The 13,105-nt window shown below is 40.3% G+C and overlaps 1 protein-coding gene across 3 annotated transcripts in view; it reads right to left on the bottom strand.

The window, feature by feature from the left end:
* LOC122548398 (putative E3 ubiquitin-protein ligase HERC1) overlaps nt 1-13,105 on the bottom strand; it is a 377,691-nt gene that overhangs the window by 54,187 nt on the left and 310,399 nt on the right. For all 3 annotated transcript variants that reach the window (XM_043686981.2, XM_043687001.2, XM_043686991.2), the window contains exons 55-58: nt 11,817-11,947; nt 7,386-7,585; nt 1,363-1,471; nt 535-681 (exon numbers count right to left, since the gene is read on the bottom strand). In XM_043686981.2, coding sequence (XP_043542916.2) covers nt 535-681; nt 1,363-1,471; nt 7,386-7,585; nt 11,817-11,947 — 587 coding nt within the window. The remainder of the gene's footprint in view (nt 1-534; nt 682-1,362; nt 1,472-7,385; nt 7,586-11,816; nt 11,948-13,105) is intronic.

Below are 13,105 nucleotides of genomic sequence, written 5' to 3'. Positions count from 1 at the left end.
AATTGTTTCAGTTAAACGAGGAGACTAGGACCCGTGGACACAGCCTTAGAATTAGAGGGGGTCATTTCAGAACAGAAATGCGGAGGCATTTCTTCATCCAGAGAGTGGTGGGCCTGTGGAATTCATTACCACGGAGTGCAGTGGAAGCCGGGACGCTAAATGTCTTCAAGGCCGAGATTGATAGATTCTTGTTGTCTCGAGGAATTAAGGGCTACGGGGAGAACGCTGGTAAGTGGAGCTGAAATGCGCATCAGCCATGATTGAATGGCGGAGTGGACTTGATGGGCCGAATGGCCTTACTTCCACTCCTATGTCTTATGGTCTTATGGTCTAATTTCCCCAAGAACTTTGACAAGACATGATGTAAAAAACCTGATTTGCTACTTTATAAAAGAGACATGAAACTGTCTTCAAAAATAGTTCCAATTTTTATCAGCAATAACATTTTGTTTAAGCTTTCTAATCCTTATCATTACTCCTTTGTACTTGTGAGCATCAGAATATTAATTTATGGAATATTATTAAAATTCTTACCTGCAAAGACCAGATATTTATCAGCCCCCCAATCCCTCCAGATAAAAGTGTTAAACCATCAGTATTGAAGGTCACCAGCATCACTGCAGTTATATGAGCGTTCAGACGAAACACACATTTGGCTCTACCTCTGAACTGAAATTTTTCCTACCAAATGAAAAGTTTACGTTAGAAAGTAATTCTTGCTAAAGAGAATTATAGTCTTTAGTCAGATGTAATAAATCAACATAGATGAAAAACACTCAGTCTATACGTCAGCTGTGGCTGAGTTGGTGGCACTCGTGCCTCTGAGTGAGAGATTGGAACTCTAATCCCAATCCAGGAGAAGCACAAAAATCAAATGCAAATGGTTACAATAGTGAGAGTGTGCTGATCTGTCGGACGTGCTGTCCTTCAGATGAGGCAGCCTGTCCTGTCAGGTGGCTCTAAATGATCCCATGAAGAAGTGCAGATAAATTATCCCCAGTCCCTTGGCCAACATGCATTTTTCAATCCATCACAAAAATGAGATGATCTGGTCATAGCCACATTGTTTGTAGGAGGTTATTGTGTGGAAGTTGGCTGCCACGTCTCCCACATTACAGCAGTGACATTTCGAAAGTAATTAGTTAGCTGTGAAGTGCTTTGAGAGATGTGGGCTTGAAAGGTACTACACAAACACAAGTCTCTCTTTTAGATCTTCATTTAATATGTAATTTCAAGTTTAATCAATCAATTACTGCTTTGTTTCTGAAGATAATTCCAAAGTTGAGATGTAAGACCTGCCTTATTTTTCAAAAGCATACCACTTTAGTTGCTGACACAAATAAAAAAATCTATGCCTCTTACCTCAACATGTCTTTCTTGGACATCAGGAGAATGCAAGAGGTTTGGTAATGATACAGCAGTGCCACCTTGTGGTAGTGTCCAAACATAAACTAAGCCATTCTGACAACCCCTGGGTGGAAGACATTCAAGCTTTATTTTCTAATAATAATTAGAAATGAATTCTATCTTAAAAAATTGAAGGTAATTAGCAAAACCTTCACCTTCCTTAGCTGTTTTTGGGAATGAGGTTAGAAATGAGGGGTTTAGTCCTTTAAAGTTTGCAGAAACATATTTTCTGTAGATAAGTGATATATATATACATTAATGAAACCAATTGTTTGCGCAAGTCAGTGCAGACACACACCTTTGAATAGAAGTCTATCTGGCTATGGTCTGCACATATAGTTCATGAAGCTCTGTTCGAAAAGGAGATGGCAGATGTTGCCAGATAACCCCCTGAGCAGATGGTCAAAGCCATTGGGCAGAATATCACATGACCAGAACTTTCAAACAAACATCAAACTGTAAGTTGGCTGATGGTGAGAAAGGCTTGCCTGGCAGATGCTTCATGCATGTCCCGAGTCGAAAGTGTGTGAAAATGATGGCTGAAAACGCATGTCCCACCTCCCAAACACAGGACTTGCCATTTCCCCAGAGATTGGAATGAAGTTGATTTGGGCTTCATGTGTAGGCATTTAAATGCTCAGGTCTCTCGATTCACATTCCATTTTAGTAATTCCATTATGAGGGAGTGTGCAGTGCATTTTTTTTGTTTAGCTAGGTCATCTCTTCGAGCGCGATGGTACGGCTATTGATTTGACCTGATGACACTTTAGGTTAGAGGTCACGCATTCTTGGGGGGAGGAGAGTGTCAGTTATCCAGTGGGAGAGGGTTTAGGTACCCTTTGGTAGGAACTAGGCACCAATTGTTAATTGTTTGGAGGATTGTAAGCAAAAGATGCATAAACTTTTAAAAATTTAACCTATTTGTCTAATCAACCTGTTCAGAGATGTTATTACACATCTCTAGAACAGGTGAGACTTGAACCCAAGCTGTCTCAAACTGTTGTGAACATATGTAGGTAGATCCACAATGCTATCATGGTGGGAATTCCAGGATTTTGACCCAGTGACAAGTAACAAATGGTGAAATATTTCCAAGTCAGGATGTTGAGAGGCTTGGAGGGGAACTTACAACTGGTGGTATTCCCTCGTGTCTGCTGCACTTGTTCTTCTAGGTGGTAGTGCTCATGCATGTGGACAATGCTCTCAAGGAGCCTTGTTAACTTTTGGCATGCTGCTTTGTCTTGGATGGTGTCAAGCTTCGGGTGTTGTTGAAACTGTACTCAGCTAGTCAGGTAAGGAGTATTCCATCATACTCCTAACTTGGGGCTTGTAAATGGTAGACAGGTTTTTGGACAGTCAGGAGATTCTCTTTTGTAAGCAAAAAAAACTACAGATGCTGGAATCCAAAAGTGGATAAACAGAAAGCTGGAAGAACACAGCAAGCCAGGTGGTGGAGAGGTTGATGTTTTGGGTTGAGACCCTTCATCAGGAGTGGTCTGATGAGTTTCGACCCAAAATGTCGACTCGTGCACCTCCTGATATTGCCTAGCTTGCAGGAGGTGAGTTATGCCTTTCAGAATTCCTATCCTCTGGACTGTTCTTGTAGCCACTGCATTTATTTGGCAAACTTCTGGTCAATGGTAACATTGATGATAAGGATTTAGTTTTGCTAATGTCACTAATGTCAAGGAGTGATGGTTAGAATCTCTCTTTGGGAGAGATTCTTTGCTTGGTACTTGCGTGACATGAAGAAGTTAAAAGGGAACAATAATCACCATAAGGGAAAAAGTAGATAGCTATGACTGGGATTAAAGACAGATGAGTAGCCTGGGCCTGATGGCCTACATCCTGGGAGCTTAAAGGAAGTGGCAGCAGAATAGTAGATACATTATTTATAATATTCCAAAATTCCCTTTGGGAAATGCTAATATAAAGCCCTTCTATAAAAAGGAACGGAGATAGGAAGTAGGGATAAATAGATCTTTTTTCTGGTTGGCAAGATGTGTCTAATGGTTTGGTCCTCATACCCCAACTATTTATAATCTCTGTTAATATAAGAAATGCTTGGAGGGACATGGACCAAGCACAGGTAGGTGGAATTAGTCTAGTTTGGGATTATGGTCAGCATGGGCTGGCTGAATCGAAGGGTCTGTTTCCCTGCTGTATAACTCTGCGTTCCGAGTAATGACTGGGATAGAAGGAAGGATAGCCATATTTGCACACGATGCTAAAGTAGGTGGGAAAGTAAGTTGCAATAAAGGAATAAGAATTTTACCAATGGATACGGATAGGGCATGTGAATGGGCAAAAATTTGGCAGAATTTGTTTTAATTTATTCACAGAATGACGGCATAGGGCCAGCATTTATTACCCATCCCTAATTACCCAAGGGTAGTTAAGAGTCAAGCACATTGTTGAGAGTCTGGAGTTACATGCAGGCCAGACCAGGTAAAGATGACAGTTTTCTTTCCTAAAGGACATTAGTGAAACATGTTTTTTTTTCCAACAATCGTCAATGGATTCATGGTCATCATTAGATTCTTAATTCTAGATTTTTTTTTGTTTTTTTTAATTGAATTCAAATTCCACCATCTGCTATGGTTTAATTTGAACCAGGGTCCCCAGAACATTACCTGGGCCTCTGGATTAATGGTCAGTGTTTATAATACCACGAGGCCATTGCCTCCCTCTAAAGTGAGTTTAATGTGCATAAGTGTGAGCTTATCCATTTTGGTGGGAAGAATAAAAAGGCAACTTATTTTCTAAACCGAGAGAAACATTAGAGTGCTTTGGTGCAGAGGAATCTGGATGTGCATGAATCACAGAAAACTAACAAGCACGTACAGCAGTTAATAAGGAAGGCAAGTGGAATTTTGGCATTTATTGCCAAATAAATAGTATAAAAGTAAGAAAGTGTTACTGCAACTGTAAACACGTTAGTGAGATGACACCTGGAGTATTGCGTGCAGTTTTGGCTCACTTAGTTGAGAGGATGGATGCAGGTGATATGGAGGCAGCTCAGAGGAAGTTCACTAGATAAATTCTAGATGTGAGAGGTTTGCCTTATGAAGAGAGGTTGGACAGTTTAGGCCTATATTTTCTAGAGTTTAGAAGAGTGAGAGAAGGTATATCAAATACTAAAGGGTATTGACAGAGTGGATAAAAAGAATGTTTCTTGTTGTGGAGCATAGTTTTAGGATAAGGGTTAGCAGATTTAAAACACAGAGGAAGAGGAAAAACTGGAATTCACTACCCCAAATGAGGAGGTGGCCAGGATATTGAGTGAATTTGAGAAGAGAGACAGATTTTTAATTAGTTTCAAGTTGAAAGGTTATGGAGAGTGACTAGGAAAGTAGAGTTGAGGCTAATGAGAGATCAACTATGAGAAAGTGAGGCCTGCAGATGCTGGAGATCAGAGTCGAGAGTGTGTTGCTGGAAAAGCACAGCAAGTCAGGCAGCATTTGAGGAGGAGGAGAATCGATGATTTTCCTGCTCCTTGGATCCTGCCTGACCTGCTGTTCTTTTCCAGCAACACACTCTTATCACTAATGAGAGATCAGCCATGATCATACTGAATGGCAGAGCAGGTTGAGATTAATTTCCTACTCCTATTGTAGTTTTTATGTTCTTGGTTATAACAAGTACTTTTCAGCCCATGTCAGGATATTGTCCAGGTCTTGCTGCATTTGTGCTTGTATTGCCTCACTGTCTGTGAAGTCATAAATGGTACTGAAAATTGTGCAATGATCAGCAAAAATTCCCAATTCTGACCTTATGATGGAGGGAAGGTTATTGATGAAACAGCTAATGATGACTGGGCTAATGACTCTACCCTGAGGAACTTCAGCAGAGATGTCTTGGAGCTGAGAAGAAACAACCAACTTCCTTTGTGTCAGGTATGATTCCAAATGACAGACAGTTCCTTTACCACCCACTCCAACTGCTACAGAATGACCAAAAATAGAAAGAAAAATATCAAGACCTACCATGAAGTGTCAAGACCAGTGAAAATGTAGCAGGGCATGTCACAAAGGGGAACAAAGCTTCAAAAAGTCAAAACGATAGATCTGTCAAGATGTGTCAAAACCTGTTGAGAAGCACCAGTACTCACTGAGATGTGCTGAGATCATCAATATGTGCAAACTTTAAAGGGGGCAGTGGGTGCATGGAATGTACTGCCAGTGGACGTGGTGGAAGCAGACATGTTAGCAACATTTAAGGCAAATCCTGTGAGACACATGAACGTTAGGCAAACAGGAGGACTGATAATGCCCATGGGCAATAAGTAGCAGGTGTAAATAAGGATTGGGAATCGGCGCAGGTTTGGTGGACCAAAAAGGCCTATCCCTGTGCTGTTCGTATTAGATTATAAAGCATATCTTACAAAAGAAATGAAACATTAACTTTCTAGAGTTCTGTCAGATCATGACTTGTATTTACCTCAATCACCATGTGCTATGTCTTTAGTTCCATTACTCTTACCAAAAGAATTTCCATCAACCTTTGAACATTTCAGTCCAGCATCTTTCAGAGGAAACAGTCTTCTGCATAACCATTTCTCAATGTGAAAAGGTGATTCATAATTTCATTCCCAGATGGGCCAGTTCTAATTTTGAGGTTATGCACCCTTGTCTCGGATTTTCCTGCCAGGCCAAAGGCCAAGGTTTTGTACCACTCAAGCATGATTTCCCTCAACTTTGCATTTCAGTCCTCTTGAGCTGAAGGTTAATAATTTATCAGACCTTTGATTTCTTCTGATAATTTTGTACTTTGTGATTTTGTACACAGTCACCTAAATTCCTTTCGTTTTTCCTTATGCCTCTTGTCTCCATCAATTAAGAAAATGTTCTCATGTCTTCCTTGGATCGAAAGTAGATCTTTAGCTTTGAAACTTAGTTTGCTTATGCTTCTTAGAAACTTGCCATTTTGAACTACACGATGTGACAAAGTGCAGTGCACCCTGCAAGTTGAATCATACTACTCTCTGTTCATTCATCCAAGTCACAAATATCTATGGCGAAAAGCTGAGCTCCCAGCACAGATCCCTGGAGAACACTAATTATTTACACAATTAATTTTCAAACTGTGACCACATGAAAGGTCCGAGAGAGTCTTCTGACCTATAAATCCAATATGACAAATGTTGTATCTGTGGGATTGAGATCATGCCCCTCTATTCCTGGTAGTCACGGGAGCCCATGCATAATTCCAGTGGTTTCCTATTGCACTCTGAAGTAGCATTCAGAAGAAGTGTTCCTTAAGGTGAGTTTTCTGCCCCTGTCTTAGTTAGAAGTCTTGTCTTACGGAGCTGCCAGCCAATTGGCTGGTGACAGCTCTGTATTCTATACAGCGTCAGTTTGAGCAGTGGCCATTGCTGAGACTACAGGCAGTCTCACCATGCCAAGGCACCCAAGGCAAGTCCCAAGGACAGGCATCTCAGCAAGGTGAATGGGACAAATAAAAACAGGTTCAAGGAGCTGGGATAAAGGGATCTAACAAAGGGGGATCTAGCCTTCCTTGCTGAGTCCCTTCAGTCATGTTTCTAGGCTTCCCCCACATCCACCTGTTAGTTCTCTTCCAAGCCACAGACCATCCTGACTAGGAACTATATTGTCACTCTTCCACTGTTGATGGCTGATAATCCTGGACTCGATCTCTAATAGCTTCATGCCTGCACCTGCCCACCATGGATCACAGTGGTTCAAAAAAGCTGCTTGCCACCACATTCTCAAGCACATTAGTGATGTATAATAAACGCAAGCTTAGTCATTTATGGCTACATCCCATGGATGAATAAAAATCAGACAGATGTGGGAAGTGAGAAGGTCACCTGTTCAATTTTACTTGACCCCAGCCTTCAAACCTAATGACAGGGAAGGCAAAATCCAATTCATGGCTTTTTAAAGGTGCATTTTAACTTTTGGTTTTAAAACAAAATGACATCAGACAAATACATTTTTGTTTCTTTTAAAACTTACACTGCAAGCATTAGTCTTGGATCCTGACCTTTCCCTGGAAGTGGACACCAAGCTGAAGTATTAACCAATGCTGTGTGAAACAGAGTTTGGACTGCGAGCCAGGCATTGCCTATTCTCCCCCAGATCTTCACCATCTCTTCTCTGGCAACAGCAAGCAGCAGGTGTCCAGTTGGGTCCCATTTTAGGCAAGTTACACTTTCCTTGTAGAAAATGAGAATATTTAAAAGATAGTAAACTGAGTAACAAGAATTTGGTGTTAAATGTAACATTACACCTGAATCTCATGAAACCAAAGAATCTGATAACACTTCAGTTTTTTTTTAAAACAGCTCTTAAAATCTCTCATCTCACAGTACTCTTTTTCCTCAAACATTTACCCAATTAGAGTTATCGAATCTGCAGCACAGTAAAAGGCCCTTCAGCTTATGAGTCAGCGCCAGTCAAAACAAAAGCACCTATCTATTCTAATCCCATTTTCCAGCACAGTATGCCTTGGTGTAATAGGTGCTCATTTAAATACTTAAAAACTGCCTCTATCAAACTTAAATTTTCCATTATGTACTTCTGCGGATGCTCCATTCCACAAATACACCATTTTCTGTTTTCATGTTTTTATGCCAACATGGAATGAGATCTTTCTTGATTTCATTCTGCGAAATGTATTGGGGCAAATAACTGAGAAAAAGAACAACTACTGGCTACAGTATAACTGAATTCAATGTGACAACAGCATTGATGTGCATGCAACAATAAAGGTTTACTGGACAAGGTAGTTCAAAGAAACTTCAATTTAACTGGTTAGAATGAGCAAACTGGATAACAGAACAGTAATGGGAAATCCATGAGTACAACATAGAAAAATAGATTAATTTCTATGAATCAGTAAGAGGGTGAACAAAATATACAATGTCCTGAACAAAATAACAGGTGACACACATAGCAAAATAACACCTAATATCAGGAGAAATAAAGGAAATAATGCTTAAGGAGATGAAAAGGAATGGAACAACATAAGCAGATACATGAGAAGTAAATAAGGATTATACTACAGGCTTCCCATCAGGTAGAGGGAGACACAGGAGTACATATGGAGGCAAATCACAGAAAAGTGAGTGAGAAACAGGGTTATAGTTGTGGAGGATTTCAATATTGCTAACATTAACTGGGATTGCCTTAGTATGAAATGATTAGATGGGGTGGAATTATTCAAATATATCCAGGAGAGCTTTTTGTGCAAGTACTTAGCTAGTAGAGAGGAGTTAGTGTTCGACCTAATCTTAGGGAATGAAGCTCGTCACGTGTTTGAAGTTTCAGTGGGTGACCATAGAGTCATACAGCACGGAAAAAGACTCTTCAGTCCAACCAGTCCATAGCGAGTATAATCTCAAACTAAACTAGTCCCACCTGCCTCCGTCTGGCCCATATCCATCTAAACCTTTCCAATTCATGCATTCAAATGTCTTTTAAATGGTGTAATTGTACCCACATCCACCAATTTCTTAGGAAGTTCCTTCCACATGCAAACCACCCTGTGTAAAAAAAAAAATTGCCTCTTCTATCTTTTTAAAATCTCTCTCCTCTCACTCTAAAAATGTACCCTCTGATTTTGAAATCCCCCATGCTATGGAAAAATCAGCTACCACTAACTCTATCTAACCCTTTCATTATGTTATAAACTTCTATCAGATCGTTTTGGGGATAGCGACCAAAACACTTAAGTCATTATGAGAAGGGAAAAGGATAGTGCTAAAATGGCTAAGCTGGGGGAAGACCAATTTCTATATTATGCGACAGGATCTGACAAACATTGGACTGGGGACCAGTTATTGGCAGGCAAGTCTACATTTGGAAAGTGAGAATCTTTTAAACATAGTAGAGTGAGAATTCAGAGCCAGCATGTTCCTCCAAAAGAGAAGGATATACACAATGAGTGGCAAGTCCCCAAGCAGTATTAAGGAACACAGGAACCCTGGTGTACAAGTTTATAGACCCCTGAAGGTGTTAGCAAAGGCAGAGTGGTGAAGGTTATGTATGGGATGTTTGCCTTCATTAGTTGGGGCAAGGAAGTCTTGTTATATCTTTATAAAAACATTGGTTATGCCACAAATTGAATTGTAAATTTTTGGTCGCCACACTATAGGAAGGATGTCACTGCACCAGACAGGGTGTAGGGGAGATTCACTAGGCTGTTGCTTGGAATGAAAAGTCTCAGTTATGAGGAGAGACTGCGTAGGCTGGGTTTGTTTTCCTTTGAGCAGAGGAAGGTCTGACTGAGTTATACAAAATTACAACAGCTTTAGACAGAGTAGATCATCAGAATCTTCTTTGCATGGTAGATGTGTCTAAGACCAGAGGGTATAAGTTTAAGATGAGGTGTGAATGGGTTAGAGGAGATCTGAGATTTTTTTTTAACCCAAAGGATGCAGAAATATTGAATTACCTGCCTGAGAGGATGGTGGAGGCAGGTAGTTTCACAACATTTAAGAAGTGGCCAGCTGAGCACTTAAAATGATAAGGTGTGGTAGGTATGGAACAAGTGCAGGTAAATGGGATTAGTGCGTTTTTGGGATTGTTTGTCGTCTTAGATATATCGGGCTGAACGGCCTGTTCCTGTGCTGTATGACTTAATGAAATATTAAGAGTTTTAATAAGCAATTAAAGAATGAAAATAATTAATCGCTCAGGCAGGAAGCATAAGTCTAATTACAGAAGCAAATGGTATGCAGGAAATATTTTTAAAAATCATGCATCAGATGCAGGTATTCTAGGTAATAGAAGTCAAAATATTTATTATTCTCCCCCCGTCACTTCATTTGAGACTTTTTGGAGGGCTACTTTTTAAATTCACAGGGGCTATAGTTTGGGCTTCAGGAGCTCTTTTTTCATTCTCACTAACTCCTGCATTACGTGATGCAGTTACACACTAACAATACCCTCTGCACTTGTGTAGCACCACATGCTATTCAGACTCACACAGACAGGCAATAAATGTTGGCTGGCCAGCCAGCAACACACACATTCTACAAAAAGTATTAAAAAAAAAAATCTTTTATAAATACTCACAGACATGAAGTATCAGGAAATATAGGAAAGGAAAGGATGGGGGAGGAGTTGCATTATTTACAAAGGAGTGTGAAGGATATCTCTAAATTGCAAGGAAATTTCAGAGGTGGGTGAATTTTGGAGCACTTATAATAGAGCATTTTAATTATCTAAATATAGTTTTAGCGAGTATAAGTCTAACAGGTAGAGAGGGGCAGAGGTTCATGAAGTGTGTTGAGGAAACTTTTCTCAGCTTTATTTTGTCCAGTCCAAATCAAAAAGAAGGCACAGGTAGATCAGGTGCTTGGGAATGCAGTGGATCAAATGGAGAGAGTGTAAGTAGAGGACAGTGATTATTGTATCATAAGATGTATGTTGGCTGTGGACAAGGATGTTGGACAATCAACAGTAAGAATATATAACTGGGAAAAATTCAATTTCAATAGGGCAAGAACTGAGCTGGGCTGAATAAATTAGAGTCTAAGGTTGGCAGGAAAAATGATAGCTGAACAATGGGCTAACTTAAAAGATGATACATCAGGCACATGAAAGAGACAGGTAAGGCAAATATATCCAAAGCTCCCTGGATGATAAGATAATAAGGTATAGAAACTGCTCCACCACTCAATCATGGCTGTTATGTTCCTCAACCTCATTCTCCTGCCTTTGCCCCGTAACCTTTGATCTCCTTACCAATCAAGAACAGAACTCTGGCTTAAATACACTCAATGTCTTGGCTTCCACAGCCTTCTGCGGCAATGATTTCCATAGATTCACCACTCTTTGGCTGAAGAAATTCCTCCTCATCTTGGTTCCAAAGAGTTATGGTTCACTGAGGCTGTGCCCTCAGGTCCGGGTTTCTCATACTGCTAGAAACATCTTCTCTGTAGGGATGAATGTTTGCAGAGTACTCAACAATCTTGGAGAGGCCATGGTGGGGGAGGAATGTAGCATGGTAGGATGGGTGGAAGAGAGGCAGTAAGGGGATGGGCATCTGAAATGGGGAAGGTGGGGAAAGAGGTTTCTGGTTGGAGTGTAGGGCTGAGTGGGGCAGTAGACAGAATCCAGGATTTGGGGGGGTTGCATGACTTGGTGGAGTAATGAGCCTGGTGATGGGTGTGAGTGTGAGTCATGAAGTGGAGAGAAGAGATGGATGCTCTAGAGGTGCAGCATTTCTTGGTGAATTGGGGAGGGAGCTCACATTGAGCAAGGGTTGGATTCAGAGGGGAGCATTGAGAAGCAGGGTGAAAGGGAAAATAAAGATACTGTTTACTTAAAACAAGAGTCTGGGCACTGCTGACCATGAGGGTCAAAGTGAAATGTTGAAATGACTTCCCAACTTTTCTACAGTGTTATTGTGTGAATGGCTTTGAGGAAAGTACGGCTTACCTGAAATGAATTAAGTATCACAGGTTCTTCTGAATTATGTGGCTCTCTTGCTGTAAGTAGTATTTTTCCATCAGAGTACCCAACCGCAATTGGTTTGTCTTCACTGTACCAGGCAATGCACTGAACAGCAACTGAATAATAATTAAGACATTTATTGTGGATTACAGCCGCAAAAGCACAATGCATATAATATATCTGGACAACTTAAAACTCCATAAAGCTTGATACTTATTTAGTGACAAAACTGATTCTGTGCAATGTTACATACGCTTGGGAGCAGCTTTGCAAATACTTAGGTATGGGCATCGTTTTCTACTCAGTTTTACATAAACAATTGAAATATCAATTCAACATCTTTGGAATGGATACTTGATTTTACAGTTCCTAGAGGAAAAGCGACTATCTTTGTTTCATCAGATGTACTGAACATCTGATACCATGTTTAAAATATTTACAGCATGGCACTGAAAATGTGAGACAATTAAATATCCCCTGCTTTTTGGAGTGTAAGTCAATGCAGATGTGAGGCCAGGTAAATGGCCTGTTTCCAGGATTTAATACAGTTAGTTACTGTTGCTAAAGTTACACCACTCTATTTTAGTTCCATTCAGAAAATGTGCAGACTTATATTGCTAAGACAAATATAAACTCAGGAAAAACACAGGTCAGACAGCATCTGAGGAATACGAGAATCGACGTTTCGGGCAAAAGCCCTTCATCACGCATGATGTGTGATACTTGCACTTAGCTGACTGTTACACAGATCACAGAAGCAGAAAACTAGATACTTTTAAAAATAAGCTGTGCAAGAGAAATGCTGAATGTCAATTTACAGATTACTGTTACTAATAACAGAGTTCAAGACCATTACAATGATATTCTACAGATGAAGGCCATTTAGCCCATTAGCCCTTTGGTACAGCTGTCAAATTAAACTTATTTCCCTGCTCTTTCTCCACAGCCCTGCTTTTTTTTTCCCCTTTACTCAATCCCATTTAGGAAGCTGCTAATGAATCTGATTCCACAAACGTTGCAGATTGTGTATTCTAGATCACAGCAAATAGTGGTGTTAAAATTACTTGTTAGCTCTGCCTACCTTTGTCTATCACCTGGATCTGTATTATCTGTTTACTGACCTTGCTGCCTCTGGAATGCAAAAAAATCTCCCAGACAGGATTCCAATTGCTAAGCTCAATTTTGCCCCCTTTCAAACCAAGGTGGAACATTTACAGGCCTCTAGTACTTTGAAATCATCTTTATCACAAACGAGGATTGGAAAACCACGATCA

Source organism: Chiloscyllium plagiosum, unplaced genomic scaffold (assembly GCF_037043375.1).
Source record: "Chiloscyllium plagiosum isolate Xiang-an unplaced genomic scaffold, Cpla_swu_hap1 HiC_scaffold_1, whole genome shotgun sequence".
Classification (NCBI taxonomy): Eukaryota; Metazoa; Chordata; class Chondrichthyes; order Orectolobiformes; family Hemiscylliidae; genus Chiloscyllium; species Chiloscyllium plagiosum.
This window is presented reverse-complemented; position numbering and strand designations above follow the sequence as displayed.